Genomic DNA, 13,665 nt, shown 5'->3' on the forward strand with positions numbered 1-13,665 from the left:
AATCGGTGTGACTGAGATCCAAGCCTGACCCTTTTTACCAGTAGTGAAAGGCTACAGGTGGGGCTGGGATAGTGGTTAGAGGTTAAGCTTCACACTTAGCTAATGGGAGGGGAACAGTATTAGTATCTGCCAAAAGCTCAGCAGTGACTGGGAATCTAATACTCAGCTGCTGACCTTCATCAGTATGTGGCTTGCACATTGGGGTTTCACTACCTGATTCTCCATGCATGCAAGTTACAAATAAGTAGGTTTACCAACCCCCTCTACCTCACCCCCCCCAAAACCCCAAATAAAAAACACCAAAACAAAGCCCTGCCCAAAGCCTAAACAAAAAAAAAAACGCAAAACAAGACAACAGCAAAAGAACCCCCACCACTCCCTGGTGTATTGCAACTGTGAACTGTAGGGTACAGCTCACAGTGGGGTCCTGAGCCATAACTGCAATTCCCATGCACTGTTGTAATACCAGTGACTGTGCTGTTGGATACAGCAGGGTATTGTCAAGTAGGTGATCTTCAGAGACAGTTAGTGATGAGTTCTAGAGTAATCATAACTTACTGTTTCATTCAGATGGAGATATTGCCAGTGGCACTAGGTGAATTTGAAAAAATGTAATAGTTTCAGGGGAGACTTAGTACTTTATCGCAGGCAGCTGCAAGAAGTTCTGTCTGTAATGTGTCAGGCTGTCTGCAGAAGTATGAGAAGTCATGATCTTTGCATCCTTAGGAATTAATGGCTATGTGTTTTTTTTTTTTTTTTTTTTCTTCTTCCTGCTTTTCCCCTTTCCAGGGTGTGATCAATAACTCCGTTCTCGGTTACTTCATTGGCAGAATCTACCTCTTCCTTATAAAGGTCGGTGTATCCCCAGAGAAGCTGCGCTTCCGACAGCATATGGAGAATGAGATGGCTCATTATGCCTGCGACTGCTGGGATGCAGAGTCCAAAACATCGTATGTAAGTGACAAAGTGAAACAGCAAGTGGCACTCCCTGTCAGATCTGTTGATAGTGCAGGAAGGGACTCAGTTTTATTTCTTGTTTTTTAAAACTAGGGCTATGAGTCTGATGTTTCTGTCCAGTCCCACGTTGGTATGGACACACTGCAGTGGAAGTATTCTGAATCCAGGACTAAGGGAACAAGTCAGCTCCCTGCAGTGGGCTTACACAAGTTTATGAACTGTTCATGCTCCTTTGCTGGAACCTTGAAGTTGCCTGGGGACTCTTCACTGTTTGAATTTCATCCAGTGTTAAAGGAAGCCAAGTCCTGGTGCTTTCCAAAGACTTATAACCCCTGTGACAGCAGTGGGGAGGGATTTGTTTTGCTGGAGATGTTATTCCAGGGCAGATTCCTTCCTGCTTGAATTCTTGCTCTTCGTTTTCCACTTCCAAGCTGTGAGAAATGAGTTCACTCCTGCCAGTTCAGCCAGCTGGTGCTGGGGGAAAAATTTCTCAAGGATCTTTCTGTCTTCTTGCTGAGTCATTAAGAGCTTTTCAGTTCAGGCCTTGTTGAGTGCTTTGTTTTTCTCTTGTATTGATGGCTGGATTTTGAAAAATGTGTCATTTTTTTCTTTAAGGTAAACCAGCAGTAGGTAGCTAGGGGCAAGGCTCTTAGACTCATTTTAGATTTTTCTTGAGAGCTTTCAGCCTCTTCAGTAAGTCTCTGCCAAGTGTTATCAGTTGGAATGATAGTTTCAAAAGAAATGTCTTAAAAGGCATAGTAACTAGACGATTGTGAATCCATTCCCCTCTTCAGGGTACAGAATCTACTTTTTGGGTTGAATCCAAGTGAAAAAAGAAAAAGTTATTTCATTATTCTTCTCTCATGTAGTGAAGCACATGTTCTTCTGCTTGGTTAGCCTTTCCTAGGAGTCTGGGGTATGTGCAGATTTCTGAAAATATCTAGGCAACTCTGGTGGTCTACTTCCAATAAAGGATTGAAAGATTGAAGGGATTTTGCTGAGGTCTGTGGGGTTAACCTGTGACACTGCAGTGACCCTTATAGGGGTAGACCCTATCCACAGTCCTGACCAGATTGACAGCCAAACAGGGGACAGGTCAAGGCTTCAGATGGTTCAGACAGCCTTATTTATGGGTAGGAGGAACGTCCTACAAGCTAGGGGTGAGGAAGTTGTGTGTGATTGGTGGTTTTTGTCTGTGTGGGGTGTGTGTTTTTCTTTTTTTCCTCTCTCTTTCTTTTAAGGAGCTGAAACAGTCTTATCACTAGTGTTTTGTTACAGCTAGTTAGAGGAATAGCAGCCAGTAAAATTCTACCAAATTTAAGATTAGAAGAAAATTCTTGCAGCTCGGATAAGTGATTTGTCCTCATGTAGAAAAGACCTGCAAAAATGATTGAAGAAATGGCTTCCTCTGAATGTAGATAGCTGACTTCCATAACTCCATAGTCTCTCTTCCCAGCCAGCCCAAAACAGGCTGGACATGTGTGGGCCACACCATGTAAATAAGATCAATAAACTTTGCAAGCCTTGTCACAGATCAGGACAGCACTCACACAGCAGTATGTCCAACAGCCTCACTCAGAAGACAGAAATCCCAGGGGCATGACAAAATCACTTTGTGAGCTAGACTCAGACTTTGGTTTGTCACTTAACTCTGACAAAAATGTTTAGACCAACTTGCAGCACTCAGTAGTAAGAAGTTAACTGCTCTGAATACCTTAAAATCTATTCTGTAAAGTTATTACATAAACCTATATTTCGTGTTTTCCAAGAAGTAGCTGTAGTACTCTCATGGTTTGTGTAAGAATTCCTCAAGAGGTTCTGGAATTTTTCAAGCCCAGGGATTTCTTCTGTTCATACACCTTTCCTGACAGCCTGCTGTAACACTGCAGAATGGAAGACCACACAGCATCTGGCTGCCTGTATGTCCATGCTGATGTGACAGAGTGAATGGAAAGCAGTTGATGTGCCTTTTCTTATATGGGATTGTCTTTTGGAAAAGCCAGGTGGTGGTTGTATTTTCTGCAAGTGTTGGAAGACTTCATCAGTTCTGTGTGTGTGAATGGTATTTTGAGATTCCTCTTTGCCATACATGCTGAAATGTTGAAAGAAGTGCTTCCCTTGCATATGATCTGTGTCTCACTAGCTCATAAGCCAAGCTTTTGGCCACTCTAATGTGGCTGTTTGCCTGCTGTCTATTCTGTACTTTTGGAGTGGTGAAGCCCTGGAGGCATGATGTCTCGTGTGCCTATAGCATATGAGTGATAGGACTGTGTGCTCTGGCCCCAGCCCCAAGCTATTGGCACAGCGCTGTGTTCTGCCAAGCCATGTGGAAAACCTGGCCCTGAACACAGGCACTGGTTAGATAACTGATCGTTTCCTCTGGAAACAAATAGAATCATTCAAATGAAGGAGCAACTAGTGAGTGAGGGCTGCTTATTTTAACAGAGCTAATTATGTAGAAAAAACAGTCATGGGAGCAGGGAGGGCTTAAGGGTGAATAAACATATTTGATGGTTAAGTGGACAAAAAAGTGAGTTGGTGAAAGCTTCCACTTTTGTTTTTTCAGGGTTGGATTGAGATCGTTGGCTGTGCTGATCGTTCCTGCTATGACCTCTCCTGCCATGCCCGTGCCACCAAAGTTCCTCTTATAGCTGAGAAGCCTCTCAAAGAACCTATATCCTTTCAAATAAACCAGATTCTCTTGAAGTGAAAAGTGATTTGACAGTGAGATGTCTTGGAGAGCTGTGCAGCTCTATTTTAAGTTACATCTGTAAGTTTAACAGGGAGACCTAGAGCTACAGACCAGCATGACTTTGGGAAGTAACCTGCAAAGAATTGAGCATGTGGGTGACTTTACTCAGGTGGGCAAAGGGGATTTACTATTGTACTTGGTGTTTTCTAGCTTAATGCTAGGCTCTGCTTTGATTGTGAAGCATGGTTTAAATGTGAACATGGGGTTACTGTCCCAGGTTACTCCATGTCATTCCATGGTTCTGCTGCTAGCTGTACTTGTAAAAAAGTTGTATTCTTTCAAAATTTTTGACCTTCTGCCCTTCACTATTTTTTATTGTTCCTTTCCTGTCCTGGAGCGAATTCCTTAATCCAGTAGCAGGGGAGATTTCTTTGTGTTGTGTAGCAATTAGCTTTGACATAGCAAAAGAACCAGGCCCTGCTTTCTGTCATCTCAAACTCCTTAACTGCCTCGTACAGAACAGTCAACGTTGTTCAGTTTGAGGCAAATAAGGGAGCCATTGGCAAAGCTTATAAGAAGGATGCAAAGGTGGTGATGGAATACCTTTCCATGTGTGATGAATGTTACATCACTGAGATGGAGCAGCTGCTCAACGAGAAAGGGTGAGCTGGCTGTGTGCGCGTGGGACCCTTCTCTGACACCTCTGATGAGGGTTCCCAAAGTGCTGCTGGATTAATCTGAGCCACCAGAAAACAGCTTCCTCGTGAGAATAGGATGAGTGGATCATCTGAAATGTTTTAGTGCTGTCCCTTCTGCCAAGTAATTGCTGGCCATCCATCAACATATCTCTTGATATATGCACATAAATGTGTAATGATGGTATTCAAATATTTGTTTATTTGCATGGGAATGAGGTTCTGGCTTTAGTAGGATTATCCCATAAAAGAGACACCTCAGTGAAATGGGATGTGTTTACCAGCTTTCCTACTCTGGTTTGAGAGTTGACCAGAGCTGGCAGATGGTTTTGAACTTAATTTTAAAATTAATCAAATAATTCTGTGAACAAAATAGTTAAATGAGAACCAAAACTTGTGTGAGTATCCTCCCATGTTTAGTGACATGCTTTAGGATTTGTTACAGCCTTTGCCTTATTGGGGCAGCAATTTGTATGTCTTTCCTCAACCTGTCTGCCTGTATTCCTAACACATGCAGAAACTGAAAATGTAAGAGAGATCTACAGTTGTCAGATTTGGCTGAAGCAGTCAAACAGCTGTATATGTTATGTGACGGCTAATTGTGCAACAATAACAAATAAACTTCATTGCAAACAGGAAATGATTCAGGGTGTAGGATCAATGCATACATTCTAGGTAACACTTTTTTTTTTTCCCTGAGCTAAGATTTATTTCTTTTACATTTCTGTGAATGTGAAAGTGTAGAAAAAAACGGTAGCACTCGAGATGGAGAGAGAAGCTATTGCAGGATATGTTTACACAGAAGAAAGTGAACTTAGTTCATTCAGAATCCCACTGAAATGATTCAATAGATGAGTTATAAGCAGTATCCCAGGTTGAATTCATAGTGGACTGTGAATCGTGACGGTGGTTTAAATTTAGCGTCCAGCTGTAGCTGTATTCACAGCAAAGCCTTTATAAACTTCAGCCCATTTGGTATCGGGTCCAAGTGCAGGTGATTAGCCACAAACTTTTCTTAAACATGTTGGTTTTTGTATTATCCTGATCTGAACAGTTCAGCAGGGAGGGTACCATTGCTGAGTACACATTGACAGTGTCAGGGTGTTGGGCCTGCCTTTCATATGACCACGTGTGTATAAATTAATCTTGTGAAGCACTCAGGTTTACAGCAGCAATTTTCTGTTAGGACACATAATAATAAAGACATTTGCTTCCTGTAAGTGGGATAGGTCAATGCAGCCTAAATTCTCCTTGGCAAGGAGTGTGTGCTAGTTGGAAGTTAGCAAGGAGCAGGACAAAGTAGTTAAAGAACCATAATATCAAAAGCTTTAGAAATAGTAAAATAACTATGTTGTATCCTCCCCTTTGGTATCTGTGAAAATGCAGGGCATTTTCTGACACAAGTCAGTTTTCATGAGAAGTCCATGCACTCGACAAGATGTACAGTCTGCAGCAAGTGCCTGTTTTGTGTGCCTCCCTTTTTTTCTTTTGGTGTATGTGCTTCATCCTGAGATTCTTCCATTTCCTAACTGAGTTTGCTTCGGGCTGTTAACCACAACTGAGTTCACTGTGATTATGAAAATGGTTGTTTTTAATGTAGATGGAGTAATTTTATTATTAACATGAATTTCTTTTAATGGGTATGCCACATGTTTCTTTGATCTCTGGGGGTTTGCCCTGGCTTCTGTCACCCCACTCTTAAAGTCAACTGACCAATGAAATTAAGGAAATAAAAGCTACAGCAATAAACAAACAAGTTATAAGTGACTTCTTTTTTCTTTGCAGGGAATTCACTGTTGAAACAGAAGGGAAAACTTTTAAATTAACAAAGGACATGGTTACTGTGAAGAGATTTCAGAAAACATTACATGGTAAATTTTGTCTTTGTTGTTTGATCATCAAAAATAAGAGGCAGATCAGGATACATTTTGAATGTGAACTTGACTAGTTGCATTGTCCTGTTAGTATTGTACCATGGCACAGGAAAAATGCCAAATGTTATTTCCTCGAGATTTGATAATTTAAGAGAGTTGGAAAGCTTTCACACAGCAGTGGGATTTCAGTGACCACTGATGCAGGCCTCTCTGCCTGCTTCTCACCTGGTCTGCTCAGTAACCCATTTAATAGACTTTGAGTGGCATATTATTATATTCATGCTGCTTCAGTTGCTTACTCTGGGATTTGTAACCCACCATGTGGTGCTGAGAACCAGCTGCTGTAGTGATGGAGGAGCTGTGCAAAGTGCACCAGCTTTGGGAGCTTTGATCTTCAAGTCCATTGCAGTGCAGCAGATGTGGCAGTCTGTTGGTAGGGCTAGGGGCAGATCTCTGCGCTCAGAGCTCCTGTTGTTACTCCGCTGCCTGGAGCCAAGTCTTCTGGCATCTGCCAGCTTGCCAGGCTGCCATCCTGACCAGGCTCTTTAAGCTGACGAGTCCAGTCAGTTCCTCTGGTAGTCGATAATCACATCAGTTTTGGCCAGTGACTGCATCTCCATAGAGCTGTTGTCCTGATATGGGAAATGGGGCTAGAAGGTAACTTTCCAAAATGCATGGATTTAGTTCCTCAAAGAAGTCTTGTCTTTCCAGCCAGCTCTGTAAGCGCCTCACCCAAGGTCGTTTGGGAAGTCTTTGACAGAGCTGGAGACTGAGGTAGATTTTTCCCCAGTTCATATTGTAACTAGTGGATTATCCTGCCCAGGGTTGAGAACATAATAAATGCTTCTAGGAACAAGTAGAGCAACTTGTAGCATGTGCAGAATGTATTTGTTCTTGCAGCTGCTGAGCCTTTGAGATGTTCAGGTGTCTTTCGGTCAGCGTGTGCTGCTGCTGTGCCAGGCTTTGCTTTATTGCTTCAAAGAAGGAATCAGAGTTGTAAGTGTTAGTGATTGCAGTATTGCTCGGGACCAGTAAGTAGAACTGCAGTTGCTGGTTTTCCTTTAAATTTGACCATTTGGCAGTTTGGCTGCTGTCTGCAAGCAGCAGGCAAAGCTTGTGGTTTCCTTCTCTCTTGTCTTGAAAACTGGCTGATCAATGCATAAATAAGACCTTTTGGAAGGTGAAGTCCCACCCTGGGTTAGGTGCTTAATTGAGCACTGGCTCTCTAGGCACATAGAGTGGGAAGCAAGTCAGTGTGGATTGCTGGAGAGCTGGATGCTAGCCTTGGTTTTCAAAAGCAGCTGATGTCTGTAACTGTTGTTTCTTCTCCAGTAGCTATCTGAGCTCTTTCTAAAAAGCTGCACTGTCTGAGCAGGACAGCTGTCCACTGAGCTCCTTTCATACACAGAGGGGAGAAGGAGGAAAAAGCCTCTCTGACAGACATGTAGCAAGGACTGGAGAGAATGATGGGTATATAATAACATAGCACATCACGTCTTCTGAGAGCTTTTGCAAACATTAACTAGTTGGTCCTCATTCTCTCCCATTCTTGTGATACATTGCAGGGAGATGGAGAACAGGGAGGGGAGCAGCATTGAACCAGGCAGCTGAACGGCTCAAGAGTACAGAGAGAGTCTTTGCTGGAATTGGAGCTTCAGATCCAACTCAATGCTTCTTTGCTCAGCCTGCTGGATACTGAGGCTGTGTCTGTACATTTAACTGAAGTGGGCCAGAGACTGAGCATTGCTCTGCCATCATCCGGGCTGTTTAATTGCTAGCCTGTTCCCTGGCAGAGTTTTGGTTTGTGCCAGATAGCACTCTCCCAGACAATGCCTGGACAGTTTGTGGCTTGGTGTGGAGCAGGGACTGTTCCCAGTGAACAGTTTGGATGAGGTATCACTGTTGTCAAGTGGAAGAGGGTGTATCTATGTGGATGCAAGTTGTGCTGTGCTGTTTGCTCTTAGGGCCAGAGAAGGGGCCCTGGCTTGTGTTTTACAGCCTAAATACATTCTGCACATGGACTAAGTCCAAATCTCCACCTCAGGTATTTGTATTTAGAGCAGAAAATTTTAATCTTTATTTCCATTTCCTCAGCTGCATGTAATCAGAACTTCTGAGCAGAAAGGCAGCCTCAGTAAACACATCTTCTTTTGTGTATGAATTATTTTTTAATGATGACATGGGTTCTTTTGTGTTCCAGTGGAAGAAATCATCCCAAATGTAATTGAACCATCATTTGGTATTGGGAGGATCATGTACACAGTGTTTGAACACACATTCCACATTCGGGACGGAGATGAGCAGAGAACGGTGAGCTTTCCTGTGGCTGGGCCTCATCTTAAACCGGCTGCAAGCATTTGACTTTTCCTAACATCCAGGGAAAGGGCTAAAATAAGACTGCACTAATCAGAGTAGAGATGGGAAAACCCAGGTGGGCTGTTGAATTGCTGTTTTTGCCAGCATATGTGTTATTTACATGTGTGCACTGAGAGCATTCTGGAGCTGTGTGTGCATGAGGCTCTCACTGTATTACTGGCAAGGGGCGAGAAATTCCTCCTTCTGGATTCACACTTGGCAATGTCCCATTGCTCAGAGAAAGGCATCTCTTCAGTGTTTTATTTTCTCTCTGCTGCTTTTCCTGGAATCATAGTTCTGTGTAGCAAGACAATAGACTAACTGTTTCCTCAGTCCCCCATGAAATTCAACCTTCTCTCATTCTGGGCACCCCTAAAATCTTGTCCTGAAACTTTGCTGTAGCAGGGGCCAGAGGGAAGTGTGTGTTAACATACAGAGCACCAGCCTGTTTCAGCCAGTGCCCAAACTGATGCTCTGCACCACTGCTGGTGGCCCATGGGAAGCTGGCCGTAAACTTGATACTGGTTCCTGTTCATTGTTTCTGACTGTTCATAAAAAAGAACAGCAGCAGCACTCCTTAGTGTCTCTGGTTGCCACAGGATGTGATACAATTATGAGGGGGGGGAACACGGTTCAGGAGCTTAAAATTAGGACACAGTTGTCTTTCAATCACAAACTGCTCATGAAGTCTAAAATATTGTAGTTATCTTCATTCTAAGTACCCATTTATTTTCTACGTAGCCTGGGCTGCTCTGTTTTGTGGTTTGTCTCAGTTACATTACTTCTGTACCCTTACACAGTCTTTGCTGATTGACAGGAAAGAATTTTTTTTTTTTCAACCCCCTTTTGACATATTTTTCTTTTCTGAGTGTGTCTGTGGAGGATTCCGAAAACCTTAGAGCTGTATGTGCTCCATGTGTGTGCAGAGTCTCTGTGGGAATCAAACAGGGAGATGATTGTAAGAACTTTTCCCTTTAGACTCTGCATAAGACTAAATCTCCTGGAAAGACCCCTCTACCCTTCATTTTTCTGTAATTCAGTTGAGGTTCATATTCTTCAGGGAGGGCTCTGGTAGACCTCTTTTGGTGGGAGGTAATGTTTGGCTGTTGGGAGGGAAGAGGGAGTGGAGGACAGCTAAAGAAAATCAACCTTCCTTCAGCAGTGTGAGGTATTACTGCTGGGGCCCTGAATGCTGATGTCTTACAGAAGGCCAGTGACTCCCCTGGAACAGTCACCCTGCCTCTAACCTCAGTCAGAGCTTATTCTCACCTCTAAGAACGTGGTGTAACCACTAAACTTGTATTTATTTGGCTTTTCCTTTTTTCCTTAGTTCTTCAGCTTCCCAGCTGTTGTAGCACCGTTCAAGTGCTCCGTTCTTCCTCTAAGCCAGAATCAGGAATTCATGCCTTTTGTCAAGGAATTATGTAAGTGTATTAAGCACTGTGGATCCGATGGAGATGTGCACTGGGAAGAGAGGTTTCTTCCTCAGTGCTACAGGGAGAAAATAGCATTGGGATCATGTGGCACTCTAGTGTGCAGTGGGAGAGCCATCAAATTAAAACAGCTGAGTTGGTTGGTATCAGTCAACTTTGGGTATCAAACTCTTCAGTCTAGACTTAAACCCAACTCCCTGCTCTTCCCCATGTTGGTTTGCAATGTAAAAGACACTTCTTTTTTCCTTTCTGTGTCAAAAAGAAATCTTTCCCGCTGCATAGGAAAAGTTGTCAGGAGCACTGGGGTTTTGGTTTCTTTTTGGTTTGTGGGTTTTTTTTTTTTTATAACCTTCTTTTCTTTGTTCTTGTTAGCCAGCTAATTAATTAAATTGGTCCTAGTGCTGCTGAGCATCCAAGCATTCTGTCAGAATGTCCACTGGTACCATCTAAAAGTGAATAAGTGAAGGATAGAGCATAGGCTGCATGTCAGTGCCTTTGGCTGTTGGCATCAGTTCTGCTTGGGACCTCACCTCCTCATGCTGGACATGCCCCTGCACACATGTAAGGCTGGCATGTTTTTGAGTTAAAGCAGAGTCCTGGGACTGTAATGGCAGGTTGAAGAAGTCAGTGACTTTTGTTCTTTGGGTAGGAGTTGAGCAATACAATGTGGAGAGCTGTGAGAGTAGAGATAGACCTGTGGGCTGGGTTTGAGCTTCTAGGTTTGGCAGGGACTGGAACATTGGATCCTCTGTCAAAATAAAAGTGAGGGTCTGTGATGCTGCTTGAAACGAGGATGCGTGGTGCCTCACTTCAGGTAGTGCCATGAGGATATGGGAGGCCTCTGCTAGGATCATGTTGCCTGCTGAGTATGTAATGAGTCCTGGTGATCCCCCCTTGTCTGCTTCTTGCAGCTGAAGCACTCACCAGGAACGGCATCTCTCACAAGGTGGATGATTCCTCTGGATCCATCGGCCGGCGCTATGCCAGGACTGATGAGATTGGTGTGGCCTTCGGGATCACGATCGACTTCGACACCGTTAACCGGACGCCTCACACCGCCACCCTGAGAGACCGCGACTCAATGCGCCAGATCCGAGCCGAGGTAAAGGGCAGGCAGACGGGTTGGGCTGCTGACAGAGCTAAGTCTTGTTTCTTACAGGCTAGGGGAGAGCATTAGGTGCTGTTTCTGATCCAGCAATGTCTCAGGTCTATGTGCTTCCAGCTCCCGTAGCCAATTTAGCTATTCTAAGAAATCCCCAGGGAAGAGATACTGGTCAAACAGAAGATGCCAGCCCTGCTGCAAAAGTGAGGATAAGCTTTTGTTTTTCTTGGATGTAGGAGGTGTTGATCTTACTTGGAAGCCATGCCTTGTGCCGATTGCACTGCTCTTTAGAGTGCCTTTTTCCGACTGAAGGCTGATGAGTAAATGCATTTGCTGGGCTGGGTCTCACTTTCAAAGGCACGGCTCCTCTGAATCCACAGACAGCAAAAGGCAGAAGATATTTGCCTGCTACAGGCTGGCTGGCAGAGCACAGCTCAGACATAACTCCTTAAAGCTTGCTTCCCGCCGGTGTTGTCTGTGCAGCACCAGAGGATCTGGTGAACCATTGCCGAAAAGCCACACCTGCCGTAAGCACACTCTGCTAGTACGGCCATAATAGAGAGACAAATAGCAAAGCTCCCTATGGTGGTCTCATTGTCTGCGAGCAAAATCTGCTCAGAGATGTGGATGTGTAGTCTTGGCACCTCTCTCATGCCCTTTTCTCCCTGGCCCCCACCAGGAACACAGTTTGGCTCCTGTAGGAGGAGGAGTTAGTGCTCACCTGCAAGGCTGAGTTGTTCTAGCTCTGCTCTGTACAGAAGCACATGTACTGCTTGGGGCTACTGAGCTGGCTGTGGGTTTGGTTCCATGTAAGAGGCAGTGCCAGTTCCTCAGGGCACCCGTCTGTCTGTGTATCACCAGGGTCACCCCTCACTGCAGAGATGAAACTTTGATATGATCCCCTCCCTGGCAGTGTTCAAGGCCAGGTTGGACGGGGCTTTGAGCAACCTGGTCTAGTGGAAGGTGTCCCTGCCCATGGCAGGGGGGCTGGAGCTAGATGATCTTTAAGGTTCCTTCCATCTCAAACCATTCTATGATTCCTTCAATTTCTGCAAATTTTCTAGTTTTTCTAGCTGATCCTTTGGTAGCGTACTATGAGGAGCAAAGAAAAGGCAACTGGCAGCTTCTTTTGTGCTGGTCTTACAGTAAACAGGGCCTGGCTAAATCATGGCTTACAGCATCTTTTGGATGTGTGTATTGTTTTCTTTCCCTTCCAAAACTGTAATATAACAGTACCAGGGATGAATGTTGCTGTGGGTCCACCACAGTGACAGTTGCATTTCCCTCATGGGTTACCCTGAATAACTGAGCAGTCTTTGCTGAGATGACACAGACTGTGATTTAAGATGTCCTCTTAGTTAGTGGTTTTTCTCTCCAAAAATGATCTTGCAGGAAGATACCTTGCACCTGTTCTGTTGCTGATGTAAATATTACCCATGTTCCCCAAGTATCCAACAGAGCAACTTGATTCTGATGACTTGTGTTTCATATGTCTTTGTGACTTTGCCTGCAGATCTCTGAACTTCCTGCCGTCATTCGTGACCTGGCGAACGGTTATCTAACTTGGGCTGACGTTGAGGCAAAGTATCCACAATTTGAGGGACAAGAGACTGGCAAAAAGGACACAATAGAGGAATAAAGAAAAGGACCTAAAGTAAAATCCTGTCAAATGTCCACTTTTTACTGTTCATGTTAATATGACATAAACTTACTGTGTATTATTCAAAGCTGCATTGTTTGTGCACACAGGGACTATTTGTTTTCTTTTCTTCTCAATTGCTGCCTGAATTTAACTTCAAAAACTGAAATAATTGCAGTCCAAGTTAAAGGTGTTATGAATAAAAACGCCATTATATATGCCTGCTTCTCTGTGTTTATGCAGCCTTGTACTTTCTTCAGAAATGTCTTTTTTTTTTTTTTTTTTTTGGCTATGGGTGTTACAGCTTTGTTACAGCCCCTCAAGAAGGCAGGGACCATACACCCTTTCATCTGGATTCAGATCACCTTGGACGCTTGTGCAAGACGGTACTAGTTGCTTGGCCTCATGTTTGTGAAGGGCTGATGAAGGTGTCGGTCCTCCTTTCACCATTGCGCAGTGCTTCAAGCAGCTGCTTTAAGAGATGGGTTCAGTGCTTTCTTCTGTCTGCAGGTGTTTAATACCTGTTTCTGCAGAATTGAGAGCATTTGAGTGCAGGAGAAGAGAGGGGGTGGAAAATCCTGTTCCAGTTCTTGCTCTTGCTTGGCATGGTTGGTTTTCTTGGTTGAGGGAGCGAGTAGCTACGAGCATGAAGAATAGGAGCACTGGCAGGGTCACTTGTTCGTTAAGTGTCTTCTGGCAGCAAGGGCTGAAACTGGAGGCTGTCCTTTGACTTCCTGGGCAGTGTGGAAATTCAAAGCCGTGTGCTGTCAGCACGCCTTGCTCCAGCCGGAGGTGGGAATGGCACCTGACCTGGACCAGCTAGGAGAGGCCTCACACCCACTTGTGTTTCAGGCTCTCAGCAGAGAGGCAAGGTCTTGTCTCTTTCCGTGTCATTTCTTAGCCTGCTCGGATGTCCTC

At 44.2% G+C, this 13,665-nt stretch overlaps 1 protein-coding gene across 1 annotated transcript in view; it reads left to right on the plus strand.

Moving 5' to 3' along the window:
- Positions 1-12,965, plus strand: part of GARS1 (glycyl-tRNA synthetase 1) — a 28,747-nt gene extending 15,782 nt beyond the window's left edge. The window contains exons 10-17 of the mRNA XM_074869546.1: positions 790-954; positions 3,524-3,631; positions 4,166-4,311; positions 6,130-6,215; positions 8,419-8,528; positions 9,904-9,997; positions 10,918-11,108; positions 12,622-12,965. Of these exons, the coding sequence (XP_074725647.1) occupies positions 790-954; positions 3,524-3,631; positions 4,166-4,311; positions 6,130-6,215; positions 8,419-8,528; positions 9,904-9,997; positions 10,918-11,108; positions 12,622-12,747 (1,026 nt within the window). The 3' untranslated portion in view covers positions 12,748-12,965. The remainder of the gene's footprint in view (positions 1-789; positions 955-3,523; positions 3,632-4,165; positions 4,312-6,129; positions 6,216-8,418; positions 8,529-9,903; positions 9,998-10,917; positions 11,109-12,621) is intronic.
- The last annotated feature ends 700 nt before the right edge of the window (positions 12,966-13,665 follow it).

Source organism: Strix uralensis, chromosome 1, assembly GCF_047716275.1.
Source record: "Strix uralensis isolate ZFMK-TIS-50842 chromosome 1, bStrUra1, whole genome shotgun sequence".
Lineage (NCBI taxonomy): Eukaryota > Metazoa > Chordata > Aves > Strigiformes > Strigidae > Strix > Strix uralensis.